Source organism: Cornus florida, unplaced genomic scaffold, assembly GCF_030987335.1.
Source record: "Cornus florida cultivar Cherokee Brave unplaced genomic scaffold, ASM3098733v1 CherokeeBrave_3.0.0_Hap2_Chr08, whole genome shotgun sequence".
NCBI lineage: Eukaryota > Viridiplantae > Streptophyta > Magnoliopsida > Cornales > Cornaceae > Cornus > Cornus florida.
Window position 1 is genome coordinate 3,245,341 of NW_026775578.1, and position 22,581 is coordinate 3,267,921.

Here is a 22,581-nt window from a genome sequence, read left to right on the forward strand (position 1 = left end):
ATCCAAGATTTGCAGAGGTTGCAAATTGAAGTTCAAGAGAAGAAAATTTGAGGATCAAATGATCGGAGGATGCCAGAAAATTTGATAAAAACAGAGACTTTTAAGTTCAAAAGATGTTGGAAAATTGCCGTCGTCCGCAAACCCTGGATCCCAATCCCCATAATCAAGTTTCGAATTCTCTCTCACTCGTGCCTACTTTGGAAAGGGGTTCTTCATCAATACCTCGATTTCAGATCAGACCTTTAATACATGGCATTACACATTATAACGAGCAAACAGTTGTCCTACTTTTCAGCCAGATAAAGCCGAGATCAATTCGAAACATTTAAATCAATAACGACCTTTTTGAAATCTGACATACTCACCCACGACATGTGATAAATTCTCCCAATCTGACATACTCACCAACGGAAATAAATGATGAATTACTGGTGCAATTGACGGTGCCGGTGAGACAAGTATTGGTGCTGCAACAGGCGAGGTTATTGGAGAATACACCGGAGAAAGGGTTACTAGTGCAATTGACGGTGCCGGTGAGACAACTGAGGTTGGAGACAGGACTGAGGAGGAGAAGGTGATTTGGGTGTTATAGCTGGAACCAGAGAACTTACCGGCGGTATAGTCACCGGATATGGAGAAATGGGTGACGTTGCCAGCGGAGTGTGAGACATTGGAGATGGTGACAGTACGGGTGTTGTGGATGGGGCCGACGAAGGGAAGGATCCTGTGGGTGACGGTGACGTTACCGACGGTGTGTGAGATATTGGAGATGGTGTTGTAGCTGAGGCCGGCGAAGGGGAGAACTTTGTTAGTGAAGGTGACGATGCCGGAGTCTGACCCACCGACGCCAGAGGTATGGCCACCGGGGGAGACTTGTGATGGTTTCTGACTGCCAAAACAACAACGATGAGCTTCTGACCCTTTTGGCAATTTTCTTTGTTTCCACTGATGAAAAAGAATGGACCCGACCGATCAAACTTGAAGACTGAATCACCATCGTCCATCTTCATGATCAACTTCTCTGTGTTGCACTTGTCATAATATCATACACACAAGTGGCATACACACACACACACACACACACACACATATATATATATATCAATTGGTAAGGGTAAGGGTATTTTAGGAATTTTACTAAAATTGGTAGATGACGCCATCATTTTTTGTCGTTGACTCTAACATAAGGGAGGTCCGTATAAGATATTTTTAAAAGTAGGGAGATCCGCGTACTTTCCTGAATAAAAAAGATGTCGCCTATAATTACGACAAATCATAAGAAAGGTTTATGAAAATTACCCACATGTATTGATTGGTGCAAGTGTCAAGACATTGGATGTAATAATTTATTTATTTATTTATTTATTTTTTTCTTTCAAAGTTAAACATACTCAAAAGCATAATAGAATTACTTACTGGTGCCAAACAGATCCCAAGAGTTAAAGTGGGGAATTTAAGTCTGGTATGCTGTTGAGGTTGACCATCTGAGTTCCGATCGACTTGATACCAACTTCATCCCGCAGTCAACTCATCTTTGGTTCACAGACGCCTGAATCTCTCTCTCTAGAATGGAAAAGAAGACCGTTAAGTACTCTGTGGCAATCTCTCTCTCTTACACACATATCACACATATATGTGTTGAATTGGTGTTTCGTGTGTGACTCGCTTTGAGTCAAGGCATTAATTTCATTAAATAAAAAGGCAGAAACCATATGGTCGTAATGTTTCTGTAGGTAGTTTGTTAAATTCAACACAGCTTATTGAATTTTTATTAGTCTGGTAACACAATTATCACAGCTTTTTCATCCCAAGTACACAACAATACCAAATAAATCATACAAACTCCCACATCCAATAGTCCTGACAAAAAAACAGAAGTTATTTTAAGATCTTTTATACATGTTTTATTAGTGACTTGATAATTTGGCTCAGCAAAAATATGGGTTAAAGAGAGTGAAGAATATTAATGGTGTTACATTTCGTGTCACCCCTTATGCTACATGGTAGGAGTTTAGCCTTCTTTTTCACCACTTGAATTCTTCATTCAAAAAGAAAAGATTCCTTAAAAAATATCAATCAACTAGGACTGATACTTAACCTGATCATCAAGCAGCCCGTTAAGGAATTTAGAAGTATAACCTTCTTCTCACCAGTCACCATCATGAAAAAGTATGCTAATGTATTTACAATAAGGTTCATGACAAACTGCAAATCAGACTCAAATCACGTTATTCTATGAACTTTGTAATTGTCATTTTATTATTGTCCCGGTTCCTTTTTGGTGATTTCCAAATAGATACTATCCACATTCCGGCACAATTAACTAAAAATAACTACAAAAGGAATACCAGGTGCATATAAGGATCAAACCATTAATGAATAGCAAAAAAGATGGTGGTTCAGCACAATAAAAGGCATAAAATAGAAGATGTTTTAGTTATCATACATTGATGTAGAATCATAAAATCCCTCAAGTAAAAAGTGCTTTACTTGTCACCCATTGATGTAAAATGAAGCAAATCATAATATCAATCAATAACCTGCAAGCAACGGATTTTGCTATTCTTTGGCAACTGCTATTCCATTCGCAATCTGTAACTAATAGCCGATAGCATAAACTCATACAAGATCAGAGACAGGCCTAGAAGCTGTCGATCTAAGAAGAGACAGATAATCACAACCAGCAACTCTTCTGCTTCCGAAGTCGAGAAGATTGAATATGTGTTCCTGCAAAGAAAAATGTCATTCATGCCAGCAATCGAAAGTCCCAAATCAGTGACACTTCAATCCATATAAAGCCATCCAGAGAACATCATATTGCAACTCTACTGTAAGTTAATCTTGGTTGTAAACATGAAATATTTGCAGGTTTCAACATTCAACTAATAAATCAACCATCTAGATCCCCACTTTGTCAATTAAACAAACACCACCAAGTTCATTTGTCACTTACCTTACTTGAAAACAAGCAGCTACATATTTGATCCAAGCTCTGATATTTTGGGGTGGTCCCCAACAGTCGAAATCTAGAAGACAAGTTAGAGTTGTAAAAAACCCACCAACACAAATGTAATAAAACTCTTAGAACTTTCAGAAACAAAAGAAAACACAAAAAGAGTACTGCAAGAAAACAGATCATCAGAATTATATGAGATGAAACCACATCAATGACAGGATATTGGACAGACCAAAATGCTGTGAGAAGAGCCCAAAACTGGGTGTGACAAGACCACAACACATCAATGCATTGTGCAACCCATTTCAGTTAGAAGCATGTCAATGTTACTTGTCCTAAAGAAAGCCATATGTAGTAAGAAGCATGTCTCAATGATATAAACTGCTGAAATTCAAAACCCCTTCAGAAGTAAAATATGTTTGTTGTATCATTTGGAAATTGACTATGTGTTACTGTCAAGGAAATTGACATCACTTCAATGCAAAAATTGGTATATATGTCGGCGCAGGGGATAAGGACACTAGTAGTATAATGGGCTTTACAAGAAGGCAGGAGATACCACTCAAGCTAGTGATGGGTGGAAGAACTATAATGGACTTTTGCAAACTACACACCAAAAAAAGTCGTAAATTACTGGCACCCTTGTTGCTTTTGTTGGAGAATAAAATAATCCAGATATCTTCTCATAAAGCAAGATTAGACAATTAAGAAACACCAAAAGAACATACTGAAACAAAAGAGATCTTCATAATCATATAAGATGAAACCACATCAATCACAGGATATTAGACAAACCAAAATGGTGCCAATAGAGCCCAAAAGCGAGAGTGATAAAACTCAGCATCATCAATGCATATTATTTGTGCCACCCATTTCAGTCAGATGCAAGTTACCTTACACTGTTGAACATACCCAATGTAGTCGAGACATTGATTAATCTCTGAGCGCAAAAGGGATTCAGCCCAGCAGAGCAGAGTTTCACTTGTTGCTCATCTGGTATCCTTTCTACTGCCATTTTATATATAATTTTAACTTGGCAGGTCCTTCTGGTGCTACCACTGTTACCGTACACATCCACTCTATGGATTGATAATAAATACACCTCTTTTACCCTTTAATAAGAAGAGTGAGATTGAAGAAGAGATAATAATTGCATCAATTTTACAGAAAATACCTGGACAGGGTGATTCAGGGCTTGCCTAAAAAATCTTCATTTATAAGTAGTCATCAGCTAAATGGGGTAGCTCCATTAATCGGAATTAATAATAAAGGTTTGTAACAGAACGAAAGTACATTGTCTTGTATGAAGTACTTAAATTGATAGAAAAAATACAAATTCAGTACATTAAAGTCACAATTAACAATTGATTTCTAGTACAAGGAATTAAATTAGCCTATATTTCAGAAGTTTCAATGAGAAATCACAGGACTATTTCCAATGGCCAAGCTCTTCAATCATGTCGTACATGAAAGATGGAATTAACTCCAAAATCTAACACAAAAGAGAACCTTCCATTACAGTGACAGCATTTCCTCGAAGCAGCACTCTCTCGTTCTTCTCATCTAAATGCAGATTTACTATGCCTCCTCTAGGTGATGCCTGAGACAATTAACAATGCCATTAATATGAAGCAAATGTTGGTGATGATGATGATGATGAAAGAGAGAGAGATTACTTGATATGCAACAAAATCACACTTCCCCAGCTTTTTGGACCAATAGGGTGCCAAGGCACAATGTACACTCCCACACACAGGATCCTAGAAAGTCAAGACAAGCCATACGACATATGAGTGTCCATTGAAACTACACAAAGTCCAGATAACTATTTTGGGGGAATTCTTTACTTCTGAATACTACCATTACCTAACAATAATCCAGCTATGGACAATCATTGAAAACAAAACAAAATATAGGTTATGTAGATGATTCTGGTTTGGAAATGAAACTAATCTTCAAAAAATATAGAAAAACAAAAATTACATGTTGTGCAAGTTGCCAAGATGTGGAGCTTTCGTTATAGTGTTGTAGTGCTAAATCAGGATTGGATTAAGAATCTGAAAGTTTGAGGTTCGACAACTCCCTCACTCTTTCATATTTGGCATTTTCTTTCCAGTTTTCATGCTTCGCGAAGCAAACGTGAACATAAAGTCCTTGCAAGACTATTACAGAATTGAATGCATCTTTTGCTGCTTGCTTCACAATTATAAATATGTACAATGGTTTGAGGCCAAAATTCAACATATTACCTCATTGATACCCAATTTTGGACAGAAAAATCGACTGATAAAGTCGAACCCAGATCCAGGTGAAGCCAGCCCTGAAACAATAATTCCACTTCCAGGACATTTTTGTATCTCGTCAAATTGTGGCTGTAAATCTGCAACCGCTTTTCCCGATGAGAGCACAACCTGCCATGTACAGTAACTATCAGTCTCTTTCGAGTACAAAGAATCCATAAATAAGCTTGGAGAACATTGAATCTTGTTCCAGAAGCACCATGTGACACTAAAGTTTGGGGATGCATGCCAACTATTATGACCTTTGTTCTGAAAATCATAACAGGGACAGTTCCCATCATTTGGTTTTATAAAATGCAACCATTAGCTATTTCAATTTTTACATAAAACAAGAAGTGACATACTTGTGCAAGTAATAAATAAAGAATCAAAAGCCAGATGGAATACGTACAAACAGATCATCTCCAGTAGTCTTCTTTATCTCCATCACAGGAGCACCATCCAAGGCTTTAGAAAGCAACAAGACTTCAGCACAGTTGAACTCAACAGTTGGTACAATTGGAAAATCCAATTCAATGAAAAAGCACTTGTGTGCTTCACCATTCTCAAACGTCAATGAATCTGATCTTTGGGCCACTGGAACTCTTTTAGCAGTCAAAATTCCAGATAGTGTCAAAAACTCGATTTGGTTGGCATTAACTAAACCAGAAGTGAATAGGAAGTGCGAAGCTGCTAAGGTTGCATGACCGCAAAGTTTAACCTGAAAATAGGCATGAACCTTTGCAAATTAAACTACAAAATATTAACTATAACCCCCAATTGACTGAAGAATCAACTCAACAGCGAAGGACCATCAGTGTTACAGTTTACCATAATAATTTTGTGTCTGAAGAATCGCAAAAACAACACTCTCTTAATTCAAATGTGAAAAAAGAAAAGGAATCATGTATTTAAGAACACTATAAATCATAATAATAACATAGCTAAAGGAGAGAGTAATTTCATATTCTGATTCTTGTGTGAAATTCAAAGGATAAGCATTATTTAGCAATATATTCTTGAATTTTTGTTTTTTTGGTTCCAAACAAACAATAACAACGGGAGGCTTGAAAAAGAGAAAGGTGGAGCAGACCTCAGCGACAGGAGTGAACCATCTGAGACGGAACTTATTAGGGTTTATAGTTACATCGGACGATTCTTGAATACTGGACTCCGATTGAGTGAGCCGAGACAAGTAACACGTCTCGGAGATGTTGAACTCCGATGCAACTGATTGCAACCACTCTTCGTCCCTCTCTTCTTCTAACCAACAAACCGCCGCTGGGTTTCCTTTGAAAGGCGCCATATGGTCATTGAACAAATGAATAAATTCTTGGTTCTTTAAGATGGGCTTTTCTTATTCCTTTTCTCCCTTTCCTCTCTTGTTTTTGCTGATTACATGATTTGAATACAGAGTCCCCAAGGATGTGAACTCCATCAGAATTTTGGAGAGCATTTCAGGAGTAGATGCACGCAGCAAACATCTGAGGAGTATGGTGGCGTTTCAAATACTACACACTTGTTTTGATAACCAGGTAGCCCATATCCTTGTGCAATTACAGATCAAATATGTGTGCTTACACATAAGATCCCACAAGATGTTTTGGTTTTATCAGCAATTTTTTTGGTATAATTTCGTAGTTTCAGTTGATTGCTTTAAATAAATAGTAACCTGATTTAACTCTCTTTCTCGGTAGGTAAACACACACACACACACACACACACACACCTGGACTTGGGTATGTGGTTAGTATGTATTGAAGCATGAAACATAGCATATTCCCGAACAGAAGTGCACAGTGACTGCTAAATATTCACATTATCTCAATTCAACCCAAAAATAAATAGTAAAATAATTTCTTTATGTTACATAGTGTGTAATATAGGCATTTCATTTGTCTGAAGCAATAATATAATAAAATTGAATAATTGGATATGCTTTTTATTTGCATGTTTAACCAAAATTATCGGACACATATCCCATACTTATGTCCAAGTATTGTGTGTAATATAGTTTGTCAGAAGTGTACAGTGACTACTTTTGAAAAGTCCATGTAACATACCATGAACCCACTCACTGTTACCCAAATGGGTACTTGATCCATCCACCTCTTTTGTGGGAGAAGGAGATGCCACTAGAGCTAAAGCCTTAATGATATCTCAATTCAACTCAAAAATAGTTTGTCGTCTACTTTATGTGGGTTAACAAACATCCATCATCTCTTCTCCACTCCTTGTAAAGGTGGATCCTTTTGTCAAATCAATTATGCGCTTTTATCGTATAATTCAGCTCAACATCTATGCCAGCTAGACAAGCCTCCTGATATTCCAATTTGTTTCTTCTATAATATGTTAATTATGATTTACATTTATATATTTCCTTGTCATCTCCTCAGGATACTGAAGGAGAAGAGATCCTGAGACGGCTTGTCTCGATAAATGTGAAAGACAAAAATTGTGATCTTTTTAAAATGTATGTTTACTTGGTTCTTATTGAGAACTGGCTGTTATATAATCATATGTTGGAAGACAAGCCAGTGATCTACGAATTGTGGAGTGTTCTTCTGAGAAATTGTTCTTGTCAAATAACCAGCACAGATTTAAGGTCGTATGCATTAAAGGTGTGCAACTAAGTGTACTCTGCTTGCTCTATTATTTCTTGAAATTATATATTTCTTTTTCCAATGCAGGTCCGGAGCAAGGCTTCTTATCTGCTACAAGGCACTGGCAACAAATGATTGTTGTTAAGTAAGAACTTCGCTAAACTGCTACTTATCACCAAATAGTGTAATTAATCTGAGATTGGTTCATTCAGCTATTGCAAGGAAATTCAATGGGAAAATCGGTTCAAACCTCAAAAGGATACCTAGTGATGGACTTCGAATCAACTTTTTTTTTTTTTTTTGTTGAGTTAGAGAAGTGAAATGTGTTTAACAGACCTTGAAGTATATGAGATTAGTTGCTACAGATTTTGTGTGGTGTGACTTGCTGCTCATTCATTGCATTACTCTTGTAGTTTTTGAGCTCGGAACTCTTTTAATATGCATGCCCTTCTATTTTTGGGCCAAATTTAGAGCATCCGTGTCTGTCCCTCGGGATATTGTTGGCACTAAGAACTTCTCATGATGTATAACCACATTAGTTTTATAATTCCCGATCTTTTTATTTTTATTTTTTATTTATTTATTTTTATTTTTTGTATCTAAGTCATTGCTTTTGTTGACCTGTCGAGGTATTTTGTATTCTCCAAATTAACGTCTTTTTTTCTTTTTTTTTCCCCGAAATGGGAAGCTGATTCTCCAAATTAACTTTTCTAAAATGGATTATTTGAAGAATAGTTGGGATTTCCGGAAGAAGATGACGTTCGTTTGATTAGAATTGAGAAATAAAAAGGAATATAGAAAATTTAAATGCCAAAGCTGAAGCAGTTTTTCTTTTGGCCTAATATTGAAACGAGGCACTAATGAAACTTACTGCAGACAATAAGTATTCCTTTTATTGTTGAATATAAATGTTCTTATTTGAAAATTGATATTTCAGCAAATAAACTAAAATATACCGAATCAGTGCAAGAGTGCAGGAGCAATAACACATTGACTAAAATTGTGTGACATAGCCAATAAGTTGTATTAATTACAACCACCTTATCCAAAAGCATTTTCTCATTATCTTATCGGAAATAAAATAACAGACACGATAAAAAAATAAAGGATACGGATAAAATTCTAATATTTAAAAATTCTCAATATAGTATTTTATTTTAAATATTCAATACAGTGTCTTATTCTGTATTTAAGTGATAAGGACATTATTGGATGTTTAAAATTTTAAAAGATTTCAAAACATATATATATTTTTTTATTACCACTTAAAAGTTTTTAATACTTAAAATTCAGCTTATTTTCAGTTTTATCCAATTGACTTCCCGTGGCCAAACAGATCCCAATTATAAAAGGAAAACTGAGTGAGTTACCTGAGACCAACTTCATCCCGCGAATTTTCTCTCTCTAAAATGGGAAAGAAGACCGCTAAATACTCTGTGGTAATCTCTAACTCCGTCCGTCTCTCTTACACACACGTATTGAATTAGTGTTACGTGTGCGACTCAGTTTGAGTTTTGGAACAGGTGGATGCGTTCACCGACTCGCCTTTCAAAGGAAACCCAGCGGCGGTTTGTTTGTTAGAAGAAGAGAGGGACGAAGAGTGGTTGCAATCAGTTGCAAGTGAGTTCAACGCCTCCACAACGTGTTACTTGACTCGGCTCACTCACTCCGAATCTAATATTCAAGAATCGTCCGATGTAATTATAAACTCTAATAAGTTCCGTCTCAGATGGTTCACTCCTGTAGCTGAGGTCCGCTTCACTTTTCTCATTTTTAAGCCTTTGTTTATAAACCCTAGTGTTTGATTGGAACCAAGAAAACAAAGTTTCAAGAATTTGCTCAATAATGCTCATTCTTTCAATTTCACACAAGAATCAGTATATAAAATTAGTCTTTTCAATAACTATCTGTAATTATGATTTATAGTGTCTTAAATACGTGATTCCTTTTCTTTTTTCACATTTGAATTCAGAGAATGCTGTTCTTGTGTACTGAATTACCACTTCTGATTCTCCTGACAAATAATAATAATAATAATAATAAATTTATTATTGTACTATAACACTTTGATGTTCCTTTGTTATTGAATTGGAAGGGAAAAAGTGATGTGGGTTAGTAAATGGGTTGACATGTATAGGTTACCTCTTTAATTTTTAGGATCCAGTTTATTTTTGCACTTGGATTAGTTATTTTGCAATTAATCCGAGTAGAATTATTGGTTATCTTTCTATCTTGGTTATCTTTCGATCTTGGCGAGGAAGGATTAATTTACATTCATTTATATGTAAAGAGTGGTATATGGTAACTTACATCCCACCGGTGCCTCAGTTGATTCTTATAGTTAATGTGTTATAGTTTAATTTGCAAGAGTTCATGCCTATTTTCAGGTTAAACTTTGCGGTCATGTAACCTTAGCAGCTTCGCACTACCTATTCACATCTGGTTTAGTTAATGGCAATGAAATCGAGTATTTGACACTATCTGGAATTTTGACGGCTAAAAGAGTTCCAGCTGCCCAAAGATTAGATTCGTTGATGTTTCAGAATGGTGAAGCGCACGAGTGCTCTTTCATTGAATTGAATTTTCCAATTGTACCAATTATTGAGTTCACCTGTGCTGAAGTCTTGTCGCTTTCTAAAGCGTTGGGTGGTGTTCCTGTGATGGAGATAAAGAAGACTACTGGAGATGATCTTTTTGTACGTATTCCATCTGGCTTTTGATTGTTTATTTATTACTTGCATAAGTATGCCACTTCTGGTTTTATGTAAAAATTGAAATAGTGAATGGGTTGCATATTATAAAACCCTGGGAACTGTCCTTGCTATGATTTTCATAACAGAAGGTCATATTAGTTTGTAATGGTATGCATCCCCAAACTTTTGTGTCTCACTGTGCTTCTGGAACGAGATAAAATGTTCTTCAAGCTTATTTATGGATAGTTTGTACTTGAAAGAGACTGATAGTTATTGTACATGGCAGGTTGTGCTCTCATCGGGAAAAGCGGTTGCAGATTTACAGCCACACTTTGACGAGATACAAAAATGTCCTGGAAGGGGAATTATTGTTACAGGGCTGGCTCCATCTGGATCTGGGTTCGACTTTATTAGTCGATTTTTCTGTCCAAAATTGGGTGTCAATGAGGTAATATTTTGAATTTTGGCCTCAAACCATTGTACATATTTATAATTGTGAAACAAGTAGCCAGAGAGGCATGCAATTCTGTAAAAGTCTTGCAAGGTACTTTATGTTAACTTTTGCTTCGCAAAGCATGGAAACTGGAAAGAAAATGCCAAATATGAACGAGTGAGGGAGTTGTCCAATCTCAAACTCTCAGATTCTTAATCCAATCCCGATTTAACACTACAATATTATTAAAGAAAGCTCCACATTTTGGCTACTTGCAAAACATGTTATTTTGTTTCTCTATATTTTTTGAGGACTGTTGTTACATATCTCTCGTCATTTGGGGACCCTTTTTAAACATGTTACATATCTCTCCACATCTTGGCTACTTGCAAAACACGTTATTTTGTTTCTCTATATTTTTTGAGGACTGTTGTTACATATCTCTCGTCATTTGGGGACCCTTTTTACCTCTTTGAGCTTCTATTGAATTGAGAAATAGGTTTGATTGTACATCTTTTTTACTGTGAAAGAGTAGAGTGAATGAGATAGATAACAAATTTGGAACCGCTAACGAAAAAATGTATAGTTAGGAAGGCAAATGGGCTTTTTTGGGGATAGAGCGACTTTTACCCTTGCGATTTCTAAAATCCTCTTACTATAAATTTCATTGTTGTCGGTATTGACATGTAGAATGGGACTCGACTTTAACCCTCGCGATTTCTAAAATCCTCTTACTATAAATTTCATTGTTGTCGGTATTGACATGTAGAATGGGACTCTATCTTTATTTTCGTTATTAATAAGTTCTCCAAAAGATCTATCAGACTATTGAGTGAATGATTTGATCAATGAATATCTGATTCTTTCTTCAATTTTTCATATAAAAAAATACAGATTCGTGTCGGCAGTAATCATTTGATATAATATTTCAGTATGTATATGTATGTATATAGTTTCATCCTTCAGACCCTGCTTTTCCCTTCCCAGCCTTTGTCAGATTTAATTTAAACCAGAATCATCTGCATATCCTATATTTGGTTTTCTTTTTCAATGATTGTCCATAGCTGGATTATTGTTAGGTAATCGAAGTATTCAGAAGTAAAGAATTCCTACAAACTAGTTATCTGGATTTTGTGTAGTTTCAATGGACACTCGAATGTCGCATGACTTGTCTTGATTTCCCAGGATCCTGTGTGTGGGAGTGCACATTGTGCCTTGGCACCCTATTGGTCCAAAAAGCTGGGGAAGTGTGATTTTGTTGCGTATCAAGTAATCTCTCTCTCATCATCATCATCATCTTCACCTACATTTGCTTTATACTAATGTTATTGTTAATTGACTCAGGCATCTTCTAGGGGAGGCATAGTAAATGTGCATTTAGATGAGAAGAATGAGAGAGTGCTGCTTCGAGGGAATGCCATCACTGTAATGGAAGGTTCTCTTTTGTGTTAGATTTTGGGGTTAATTCCATCTTTCATGTATGACATGATTTAAGATCTTGGCTATTATTGTTGGAAACAGTCCCTTTGCTTTCTCGTTGAAACTTGTGAAATCTTGGCTAAATTAATTACTTGCACTTGGAATCATTTGTAAATTCCGACTTTAATCTTCTTTCTATCTATTTAAGTTCTTCATACATGACAATGTGCTTTCGTTCTATTACAAACCTTTACTATTAATGCCAATGAATGGATCTATGATCTATCCCACATTATAAACAAAGATTTTTTGAGGCAAGCCCCCAATCACCCTATCAAGGTCTTTTCTGTAAAATCTGTGCAATTATTATCTCTTCTTCAATCTCACTCTTCTTATCAAAGGGTGAAAGAGGTGCATTTATTATCAATCCATGGAGTGGATGTGCACGGTAACTGTTGTAACACCATAAGGAACTGGCAAGGTAAAATTGTGTACCAAATGGCGGTAAAAGGATAACGGATAGGCAGCAAGTGGAATGCTGCTCTGCTGGGCTGAATTCCTTTTGCGCTCAGAGATTAATCATGTCTTGATACAATGGGTATGTTCAACAGTGTAAGGTAACTTGCCAAAGTCTCATTCACTCTTGCCTAATTTCTCTTTTGATTATGGCATTACAACATTTACTTATCTATTTAATACATCTTTACTATTTTTTTCATTGATTTAAAAGAAAAGTTCATATTCTTGACATTATAGTAAACCTTTTGAACTTTTACACCTATGAGAAATTTTTTTTTTTTTTTTGAATAGCAGCAAATAGCCTTCAATATTTATAATTACTTCGACTTATCAAAAAAATATATATATTTATAATTACTTCAATATTGATTGTTTGATTCTATTTCTGATTTTTTATTTTTATCATTTTGTTGTGACACATGAAAGCACAATATTTACAGTTTAAATCTATTGTAGCACCAATTTGTTCTCTCAAGTGTAAATCGTAGGTCGGGTGTGCTGTGTAGCCCAGTTGGTGGGCATGCTCTGCTTTGTGGTTTGGGAGCCAGGAGCCTTGGTTTGAGCCACCCATCAAGCCCCCCCTCCCCCTCCCCCTCCCCTCCCCCTCCCCTCCCCTCCCCTCCCCTCCCCTCCTCCTCCTCGCCAGCTTAAAAAAAAATTGTAAATCGTAGGTCGAGCTGAACTGCTGAAGTTAACTATATACCTTTGCGTGAGAGAGAGTTGGGATTACCTAACTAACTCACCTTGCAATAACCATTCTAGCATTTCCCATTTTATCAAAAGAGAAATGAGGCTTAGCTTAGTGGGAGGCTGCTGGGAGCACAATCCAAAATCATAGAGGTCAGAATAGTCTATAGATGGTGGTGCATTTTAATTGGACTTCACAGGACCAGATAGGGTAGGTCTAACTACTTTTTTCTTAGATTAATTTCTTATTTTACCGCTCATTGTAGTTTACAATAATCAGTTCTTGGATGAACAAGCGTTGAAAATCTATGTTGGAAGTGATTTCTGGAACAATCATTCACCACTGGCTATCTAAAAAGTATAGGAATAACTGTTGTGCTATTTCTTTTCCCAAAAAATGTAAGGGGGAAGAGAAAAAGACAAGAAGAGGATAGTCGTCGTCAAATTTATATCTCAAAATAAGATTGTTCTAGTTTCTAATTCAAGTTATGTAACTGTTCCATAGGCACCGGAGCAAGTAAACTAATGTCACATACAGCCTTACAAAAATTATCTATATTGCTTGTTATGATGATTTTATTTTTTCACTAATTCCTCAATTTTGTTTTTGGAGATTTAGATTACAAACTGCTAGTTAGCTCATATGATGTTGCATTTCTAGCCTCATTTACTAATTGTGTTATTATTTTTGGTTAATCTGCATTGCGCTCAGTGTTGCTTAATTAGTTAGTTGGCTCTGTGTTGTAGCACTTGCCTGTCTGTGATCTTTGATTGAGCATATGCTATCAGCTATTAGTTTATTTACAGATGGCGAATGGAATACCAATTAACAAAGAAAAGCAAAATCCATTGCTTGAAAATTATTGTTTGATCTTATTATTTGCTTGGTTTTACATCAATGGATGACTACCAAAGCACCTTTACTTGATGGATTTTATGATTTTACGTCATTGTGTGCTAACTAAAACATCTTCCATTTTATCTATTTTATTTTGCTAAACCACCAGCTTTTTTGCTATTCATTAATGGTTTGATTCTCATATGCATCTGGTATTCCTTTTGTAGTTATTTTTGAATATTTGTGCCATAATGTGGATATTATCTATCTGGACAATCACCAAAAAGGAACCGGGACAAGAGTAAACTGACAAGTATGAAGTTCATAAAATAATGTGATTTGACTCTGATTTGCTGTTGGTCATGAATCTTTATGTAAACACATTAGCATCCTTTTTTTCTTTTTGAATAAAGAATTCCAGTGGTGAAAAAGAAGGTTAAACACCTACCATGTTGCACAACGGGTGACACAAAATGTAACACAATTAATATTCTTCACTACTATATAACCCATATTTTTGCTGGGCCAAATTCTTAAGTCACTAATAAAACGTGTATAAAAAAATCTTGCTATAACTTGTGTTGTTTTGGCAGGACCATTGGATGTGGGAGTTCGTATGATTTATTTGGTATTGTTGTGAACTTGGGATGAAAAAGCTGTAATAATTGCATTACCAGACTAATAAAAATACAGTTGTGTTGAATGTAACAAACCACTGACAGAAACATTACAGCCATATATGGCTTCTGCCTTTTGATTTAATGAAGTTAATGCCTTGCACACTTTCATATGGTCATTGAACAATTGAATAAATTTATTGGTTGGGGGAATGTATGATGAGTTTGTAGAGGAAGTTTTTATCCCCTTTAAGATGGGCTTTTCTTATTCCTTTTTTTTTTTTTTTTTTTCAATTTTCTCTCTCATTTATGCTGATTATATGATGTTGTGAATACAGGGTCCCTAAGGATGTGAACTCCATGTGAATTTTGGAGAGCATTTCAGGAGTAGATGCAAGTAGCAAACATCTGAGGAGTACGGTGGCGTTTCAAATCCTTCTCACTTGTTTTGATAACAAGGTTGCTCATATCCTTATGCAATTGCAGGTCAAATATGTGTGCTTACATATAAGATCACACAAGATGTTTCGGTTTCATCAGCAAGTTTTTGGTATAATCCCGTTGATTCATGCGATTGCTTTAAATAAATAGTAACCCAATTTAACTCTCTTCTTGGTAGGTAAGTGCACACACCTGAACAACTCACACACCCACCCACCCACCCACCCCTGGACTTGGGGTACGTGACCAGTATGTATCCAAGCCTGAAACATAGCATATTCCCGAACAGCATTGCACAGACACTGCTAAATATTCACATTATCTAGTGTTCCTATTTCATTTTATAGTGTAAAATAATGTTTTGTGTTACCTAGTGTGTAATATAGGCATTTCACATGTCTGAAGCAATAATATAATAAAATGAATAATTGGATATGCTTTTTAGTTGCATGTTCAATTAAAAGTATCGGACACAAATACCATACTCATGTCCATGTACTGTGTGTAACACGGCTGCTTCTAAGTTCTAACTACTTTTAAAGAGTCCACGTAGCATACCGAGCTTCAAGAACTCTACATGGGTTTTATTTGAAGAAGTAGCTCGTCAGGATCCAATGATGACTGGATTCTTGGATCATCAAAGACAAGTGACCGAGATCGTTCAGGGTGGAGGAAAGACATTCGTCTTGAGTCCTGAGGTTCCAATACCCTCGAATGAGGAAATAGCTGCTGCTTGAGAGCGATTGCACCCACTCACTGTTGCTCAAATGGGTACTTGATCCATTATCCTCTTTTTCTCATATAATTCAGCCCAACATCCATGGCTAGTTGATTGCATATGCCAGCTAGATAAGCCTCTTGATATTCCAATTTGTTTCTACTATAATATGTTAATGATAATTTCCGTGTATATATTTTCATGTCATCTCCTCAGGATACTGAAGCGGAGGAGATCCCACATTTATTGTGAAGGACAAAAATTATGATCTTTTTAAAATGTATGTTCACTTGGTTCTTACTGAGAACTGGCTTTTATATAAATCATATGTTGGAAGACAAGCCAGTGATATATTGTGCAGTGTTTTTCTAAGGAACTGTTCTTGTTAAATAACCAGAACAGATTTGAAGTTATATGTTAATCGAAGGTGTGCTACTAAACCCTTCTCTTTACTCTGTTTGCTCTGTTATTTCTTATATTATAGATTTCTTTTTCCAATGCAGGTCAGGTTCGTGGTAAGGCTTCTTATCTTCTGCAAGGCACTGGCAACAAATGATTGCTGTTAACTAAGAACTTTGATACTAATTGTGTAACTCAATTAGTTTTATAATGCCTGTTTTATGTATTTGTATCTAAGTCACTGAATTTGTTACCCTGTCTAGGTATTTTGCGTACCGCAAATTTTCTTTTCGAAAATGGAGTGCTTGTGCCGCTCTCTCACTCTCTAGCAGCGAGATTCCCTAATATCGTGCAAAGAACAGTTTGGATTTGTAGAAGAAGTCATTCCTTTATTATAAAAATAAAAAGGAATATCGAATAATTGAATGCAAAATCTGAAGCAAATTTTTTTTTTATTTTACTTTTTGCCTAAATTTGAACTTATTGCAGACAAGAAGTAACCTTTAATGGTTGAATCGGAAGTACTTTGCCTTTTTCTCCCATTTTATGTCTATATATACCAATTTCTCTCTTCCACTCCGTTTATATTCCCTTACTTTTATCTATTTGATCTCTATTGTAAGAGCTTTCTTTGATATGGAACCCATTCCTGTCCTTCACCACATTTATAGTTGGTGTGAGGCATCCCTTAATAGTTACACTGCCACACTTCGCCTCTCTTTCGCTTCATTCTCCGGAAGGAAAAAAAAAATGCCTTCGTTTCTCTTGTGGTTCAGAGGTTGATATGGAACTTGGATCATCTCTATTAGTTTTTCTCTTCAACTCATCATCTAAGGGTTCTAAGAAAAAAAATTATCCACATCATGATTACATTAGAAAAAAAGTGGAAAATGATACTTACACCGGTTGATTATTAGCGCACAATTTAAGTGACCGGAGGATTTTACTCCCTTATTTGTTGTATAAATGATTAATTCATTAAGTATTTAGTCAGCATGTATCATTATTTCCTTATATATATTTTTATTTTTTATTAGATTTGCATATTTCACGAAAATAGAGATATAAATATATATGTGCGAATGCATGTAGTAGGAACCTACACCGAGGGATATCGAAATCAACCTACACTAGAATTTGAAGTGTTGAACAAAGTTACATTACATATATAAATGAAAGAAAGAAACTTGTACCGATTACTTACGTATACACTCCCTCTTCATTTCATAATTTCACCTACCTCCCTTGAGGTTTTGATTTATGTAGCAAATTATCCCCTGTGATTAGGCAATTGGCGGTGTCAGTATGAACAAATTGGTATAAGGTCAATTTTGCCCTTCCAATTCTTGAAATGACATTTTTAACCTCATTGGCCAATGCAAATTTACAAAATTACCATTAACTTATAAAATAAAAAGGATAACTGTGCCTTCATATCACCGAACCCAGAACACCCCCATTCACGGATCGTTTCAACTTTGTAAGTCGCCGGAATTGAGCCCACAGTATTAATCCATGCACCAACAGATGGTGACCAAACAAGTCTGAACGATGTGCAAGGGGGACTAGGCGATGCAAAACGGGAATTGCAGCCACAGAATTTACCAACAAGGACCGACGACGAAGCTGTTTTTACTTGCGCGAAACGGCGAGACTGAATTGACAGGCGATGAGTGATTAAACGGCGGTGAAGAGGACGGCAGACATGCTTCAATGAAGGACGCTGATGAGACTGTTTGGTGGAATGAAATTACCGGCATGAAGCGGGCTGTGACAAGGATGGTGAAGCTTGCGGTTTTAACAATGGTGACGAACTTACAGAGCTAGGCCGGATTCTTCTACAGAGCTTTGGCGTGTCTATGGCCGTTTTGAATTGGGTTTCACCGAGGTGGGTTGAGGAATGGCTGCTCGCCGGACTGAACCGGGTTTGGTCGAACTTAGTTCGCTCTAGCTTTGAGCTTGACTGAATCGCAGAACTGGGTTTGGTATGACTGAATCGCTGTTAGCCGGTCTGAAAAAGGAGGAACCTTAGTTCAGTCCAAACGCCGGACTTCAACGCCGTCAAATCTACGGCTGTGTAGTCGCCATCAAATCTACCTTCGTAACGCTGGATAAGAACGAGGTAAGACGGATCAAAAACGACGACGGCGAAGTTCACAGCTACCTCGACCCAGTTCAGTCCGGTGATCCCAAGTCCGATGAAGCTCAGTTCAGTCCGGCGAAGCTTCGCGGTATGTGGTGGGTGGTCAGTCGTCGTCGTGGTGGGTTGAGGTGGAGAAACGACGAGATCGGTTTTGTAACTCGCCGGAGATCGCTTCACCCAGTTCAGTCTGGCGATCCCTACTCCGGTGAAGTTCAGTTCAATCCGGCGAAGCTCGCAGCGGAGGCTGTGATAAAAAGCAGCGAACTGTCCTTGCAATTGAACGGCGGGCAGTAAGGACTGAAGCTTGAACGACGATGTGTCCTTGCAATTGAACGGCGACTGTCCTTGTAATTGAACGGCGGGCAGTAAGGAGAACGGCTCGGCTGTGATAAGAGCCATCTTTTTCTGTGGTTGCTATCGGTGGCATAGTTTCTTCGTCGCCAGCATTAATAAAGAAAAAAGAAAAAGAAAAAAAAGATATATATAGTGTGTGTATATATGCGTCTGCGAGTAGAGAGAGACATAGAGGGTATTAGAGTCTTTTCATTTTAAGTTATAAATTTTAATATATAATTTAAGGATAAAACAATAAAATCACATTTTTCTGTTAATAAACTAAACAACTGTAACTGACAGGGATGTTGGTGACATTATGAAACGTAAAGGTGGGTATGAAACATTGACAAAGCATAATAGAATTACTTACTGGAGCCAAACAGATCCCAAGAGTTAAAAGGGAAAATTAAGTCTCGTATGCTGTAGACGTTGACTATCTGAGTTCCGACTTGAGACCAACTTCATCCCGCAGTAACTCTTCTTTGGTTCACAGACGCCTGAATCTCTCTCTAGAATGGGAAAGAAGACCGTTAAGTACTCTGTGGTAATCTCTGTCTCTTACACACACATCACACATATATGTATTGAATGGGTGTTTCGTGTGTGACTCGCTTTGAGTTGTGGAACAGGTGGACGCGTTCACCGACTCGCCTTTCAAAGGAAACCCAGCGGCGGTTTGTTGGTTAGAAGAAGAGAGGGACGAGGAGTGGTTGCAATCAGTTGCATCGGAGTTCAACATCTCCGACACGTGTTACTTGTCTCGGCTCACTCAATCCGAGTCTAGTATTCAAGAATCGTCCGATGTAACTATAAACCCTAATAAGTTCCGTCTCAGATGGTTCACTCCCGTCGCTGAGGTCTGCTCCACCTTTCTCTTTTTCAAGCCTCCCGTTATTGTTTGTTTGGAACCAAAAAAACAAAAATTCAAGAATATATTGCTAAATAATGCTTATTCTTTGAATTTCACACAAGAATCAGAATATAAAATTACTCTCTTCTTTAGCTATGTTATTATTATGATTTATAGTGTTCTTAAATACATGTTTCCTTTTCTTTTTTCACATTTGAATTAAGAGTGTTGTTTTTGCGATTCTTCAGACACAAAATTATTATGGTAAACTGTAACACTGATGGTCCTTCGCTGTTGAGTTGATTCTTCAGTCAATTGGGGGTTATAGTTAATATGTTGTAGTTTAATTTGCAGAGGTTCATGCCTATTTTCAGGTTAAACTTTGCGGTCATGCAACCTTAGCAGCTTCGCACTTCCTATTCACTTCTGGTTTAGTTAATGCCAACCAAATCGAGTTTTTGACACTATCTGGAATTTTGACTGCTAAAAGAGTTCCAGTGGCCCAAAGATCAGATTCATTGACGTTTGAGAATGGTGAAGCACACAAGTGCTTTTTCATTGAATTGGATTTTCCAATTGTACCAACTGTTGAGTTCAACTGTGCCGAAGTCTTGTTGCTTTCTAAAGCCTTGGATGGTGCTCCTGTGATGGAGATAAAGAAGACTGCTGGAGATGATCTGTTTGTACGTATTCCATCTGGCTTTTGATTCTTTATTTATTACTTGCACAAGTATGCCACCTCTTGTTTTATGTAAAAATTGAAACAGCGAATGGTTGCATTTTATACAAACCAAATGATGGGAACTGTCCCTGCTATGATTTTCAGAACAGAATGTCATAATAGTTGGCATGCATCCCCAAACTTTAGTGTCACATGGTGCTTCTGAAACAAGATACAATGTTCTACAAGCTTATTTATGGATTCTTTGTACTCGAAAGAGACTGATAGTTACTGTACATGGCAGGTTGTGCTCTCATCGGGAAAAGCAGTTGCAGATTTACAGCCACAATTTGACGAGATACAAAAATGTCCTGGAAGGGGAATTATTGTTTCAGGGCTGGCTCCACCTGGATCTGGGTTCGACTTTATCAGTCGATTTTTCTGTCCAAAATTGGGTATCCATGAGGTAATATGTTGAATTTTGGCCTCAAACCATTGTACATATTTATAATTGTGAAACAAGCAGCAAAAGAGGCATGCAATTCTGTAATAGTCTTGCAAGGACTTTATGTTCACATTTGCTTCGTGAAGCATGAAAATTGGAAAGAAAATGCCAACGACCCACTCCACCACATGGTATGATATTGTCCGCTTTGAGCCTGAGCGGTTCTGTTCTTGAGCTTCACCCCAAAAGGCTTCATACCAATTGGAGGTGACATACTTACATATAAGCATTTCACCTTTCCTCTACCCAGGCGATGTGGGACTGTGCACCTGTAGTTCGCCAGTGTGGTAGCCTGACAGTGTCTCTCGCACCCGCCCACAAGGTCATCACAGAGGGACTTGTCGAACCTCAAACTTTCAGATTCTTAATTACTTATATCGGCAAAAAAAGAAAAAAAATTAAACTTTCAGATTCTTAATCCAATCCTGATTTAGCACTACAACACTATAACGAAAGCTCCACATCTTGGCAACTTGCACAACATGTAATTTTTGTTTTTCTATATTTTTTGAAGATTAGTTTCATTTCCAAACCAGAATCATCTACATAACCTATATTTTGTTTTCTTTTCAATGATTGTCCATAGCTGGATTATTGTTAGGTAATGGTAGTATTCAGAAGTAAAGAATTCCCCCAAAATAGTTATCTGGACTTTGTGTAGTTTCAATGGACACTCATATGTCGTATGGCTTGTCTTGATTTTCTAGGATCCTGTGTGTGGGAGTGCACATTGTGCCTTGGCACCCTATTGGTCCAAAAAGCTGGGGAAGTGTGATTTTGTTGCATATCAAGTAATCTCTCTCTCTCATCATCATCATCATCATCACCAACATTTGCTTCATATTAATGGCATGTTAATTGTCTCAGGCATCGCCTAGAGGAGGCATAGTAAATCTGCATTTAGATGAGAAGAACGAGAGAGTGCTGCTTCGAGGAAATGCTGTCACTGTAATGGAAGGTTCTCTTTTGTGTTAGATTTTGGAGTTAATTCCATCTTTCATGTACGACATGATTGAAGAGCTTGGCCATTGGAAATAGTCCTTTGATTTCTCATTGAAACTTCGGAAATATAGGCTAATTTAATTCCTTGTACTAGAAATCAATTGTTAATTGTGACTTTAATGTACTGAATTTGTATTTTTTCTATCAATTTAAGTACTTCATACAAGACAATGTACTTTCGTTCTGTTACAAACCTTTATTATTAATTCCGATTAATGGAGCTACCCCATTTAGCTGATGACTACTTATAAATGAAGATTTTTTAGGCAAGCCCTGAATCACCCTGTCCAGGTATTTTCTGTAAAATTGGTGCAATTATTATCTCTTCTTCAATCTCACTCTTCTTATTAAAGGGTGAAAGAGGTGCATTTATTATCAATCCATAGAGTGGATGTGTACGGTAACAGTGGTAGCACCAGAAGGACCTGGCAAGTTAAAATTATATACAAAATGGCAGTAGAAAGGATGACAGATGAGCAACA

The 22,581-nt window shown here is 36.9% G+C and overlaps 5 protein-coding genes and 1 long non-coding RNA gene across 9 annotated transcripts; 4 read left to right on the forward strand and 2 right to left on the reverse strand.

The window, feature by feature from the left end:
• Positions 1 to 512: 512 nt before the first annotated feature.
• Positions 513 to 1,004, reverse strand: LOC132268567 (early nodulin-like protein 18). The gene has a single exon (XM_059769397.1). The coding sequence runs from the start codon at positions 1,002 to 1,004 to the stop codon at positions 513 to 515; it is 492 nt and encodes a 163-aa protein (XP_059625380.1).
• Positions 1,005 to 1,402: 398 nt separating this feature from the next.
• LOC132268927 (uncharacterized) lies at positions 1,403 to 22,337 on the forward strand. Of its 2 annotated transcripts, none has more exons than XM_059769851.1 (6): positions 1,403 to 1,598; positions 19,711 to 19,938; positions 20,306 to 20,614; positions 20,897 to 21,058; positions 21,805 to 21,888; positions 21,965 to 22,337. In XM_059769851.1, the coding sequence occupies exons 1-6, from the start codon at positions 1,569 to 1,571 to the stop codon at positions 22,070 to 22,072; spliced, it is 921 nt and encodes a 306-aa protein (XP_059625834.1). In that variant the 5' UTR covers positions 1,403 to 1,568; the 3' UTR covers positions 22,073 to 22,337. The 2 variants fall into 2 exon arrangements, with proteins under 2 accessions (XP_059625834.1, XP_059625833.1); XM_059769850.1 differs by lacking the exon at positions 1,403 to 1,598 and adding an exon at positions 19,432 to 19,625.
• On the reverse strand, positions 4,184 to 6,541 carry LOC132268928 (uncharacterized). The gene is made up of 5 exons (XM_059769853.1): positions 6,329 to 6,541; positions 5,648 to 5,956; positions 5,206 to 5,367; positions 4,633 to 4,716; positions 4,184 to 4,556 (listed from the first exon to the last, which is right to left on the reverse strand). The coding sequence occupies exons 1-5, from the start codon at positions 6,539 to 6,541 to the stop codon at positions 4,449 to 4,451; spliced, it is 876 nt and encodes a 291-aa protein (XP_059625836.1). The 3' UTR covers positions 4,184 to 4,448.
• On the forward strand, positions 6,646 to 8,202 carry LOC132268929 (uncharacterized). Of its 3 annotated transcripts, XM_059769855.1 has the most exons (4): positions 6,646 to 6,770; positions 7,632 to 7,856; positions 7,926 to 7,983; positions 8,051 to 8,202. In XM_059769855.1, the coding sequence occupies exons 1-3, from the start codon at positions 6,729 to 6,731 to the stop codon at positions 7,971 to 7,973; spliced, it is 315 nt and encodes a 104-aa protein (XP_059625838.1). In that variant the 5' UTR covers positions 6,646 to 6,728; the 3' UTR covers positions 7,974 to 7,983; positions 8,051 to 8,202. The 3 variants fall into 3 exon arrangements, with proteins under 3 accessions (XP_059625838.1, XP_059625837.1, XP_059625839.1); XM_059769854.1 differs by having other exon boundaries at positions 7,926 to 8,202; XM_059769856.1 differs by having other exon boundaries at positions 7,632 to 7,840; positions 7,926 to 8,202.
• On the forward strand, positions 9,184 to 12,600 carry LOC132268926 (uncharacterized). Its single transcript, XM_059769849.1, has 6 exons — positions 9,184 to 9,277; positions 9,362 to 9,589; positions 10,226 to 10,534; positions 10,818 to 10,979; positions 12,150 to 12,233; positions 12,309 to 12,600. The coding sequence occupies exons 1-6, from the start codon at positions 9,248 to 9,250 to the stop codon at positions 12,414 to 12,416; spliced, it is 921 nt and encodes a 306-aa protein (XP_059625832.1). The 5' UTR covers positions 9,184 to 9,247; the 3' UTR covers positions 12,417 to 12,600.
• Positions 13,520 to 16,918, forward strand: LOC132268930 (uncharacterized). The gene is made up of 2 exons (XR_009469395.1): positions 13,520 to 16,630; positions 16,707 to 16,918. It is a non-coding gene; the product is annotated as an uncharacterized LOC132268930 (long non-coding RNA).
• Positions 22,338 to 22,581: the final 244 nt, after the last annotated feature.

What these genes read in the sequence shown, in the direction of transcription:
- LOC132268567 (XM_059769397.1), bottom strand. Translation starts at nt 1,004, where the DNA reads ATGGACGATGGTGATTCAGTCTTCAAGTTTGATCGGTCGGGTCCATTC.
- LOC132268928 (XM_059769853.1), bottom strand. Translation starts at nt 6,541, where the DNA reads ATGGCGCCTTTCAAAGGAAACCCAGCGGCGGTTTGTTGGTTAGAAGAA. An exon ending in GGTTCACTCCTGTCGCTGAG is followed by an intron (nt 5,957 to 6,328) that starts GTCTGCTCCACC and finishes GCCTATTTTCAG; the next exon opens with GTTAAACTTTGCGGTCATGC. An exon ending in GTGATTTTGTTGCATATCAA is followed by an intron (nt 4,557 to 4,632) that starts GTAATCTCTCTC and finishes TAATTGTCTCAG; the next exon opens with GCATCACCTAGAGGAGGCAT.
- LOC132268927 (XM_059769851.1), top strand. Translation starts at nt 1,569, where the DNA reads ATGGAAAAGAAGACCGTTAAGTACTCTGTG. An exon ending in GGTTCACTCCCGTCGCTGAG is followed by an intron (nt 19,939 to 20,305) that starts GTCTGCTCCACC and finishes GCCTATTTTCAG; the next exon opens with GTTAAACTTTGCGGTCATGC. An exon ending in CTGCTGGAGATGATCTGTTT is followed by an intron (nt 20,615 to 20,896) that starts GTACGTATTCCA and finishes TGTACATGGCAG; the next exon opens with GTTGTGCTCTCATCGGGAAA.
- LOC132268926 (XM_059769849.1), top strand. Translation starts at nt 9,248, where the DNA reads ATGGGAAAGAAGACCGCTAAATACTCTGTG. An exon ending in GGTTCACTCCTGTAGCTGAG is followed by an intron (nt 9,590 to 10,225) that starts GTCCGCTTCACT and finishes GCCTATTTTCAG; the next exon opens with GTTAAACTTTGCGGTCATGT. An exon ending in CTACTGGAGATGATCTTTTT is followed by an intron (nt 10,535 to 10,817) that starts GTACGTATTCCA and finishes TGTACATGGCAG; the next exon opens with GTTGTGCTCTCATCGGGAAA.
- LOC132268929 (XM_059769854.1), top strand. Translation starts at nt 6,729, where the DNA reads ATGGTGGCGTTTCAAATACTACACACTTGTTTTGATAACCAG. An exon ending in ACACTTGTTTTGATAACCAG is followed by an intron (nt 6,771 to 7,631) that starts GTAGCCCATATC and finishes TCATCTCCTCAG; the next exon opens with GATACTGAAGGAGAAGAGAT. An exon ending in TAAGGTCGTATGCATTAAAG is followed by an intron (nt 7,857 to 7,925) that starts GTGTGCAACTAA and finishes TTTCCAATGCAG; the next exon opens with GTCCGGAGCAAGGCTTCTTA.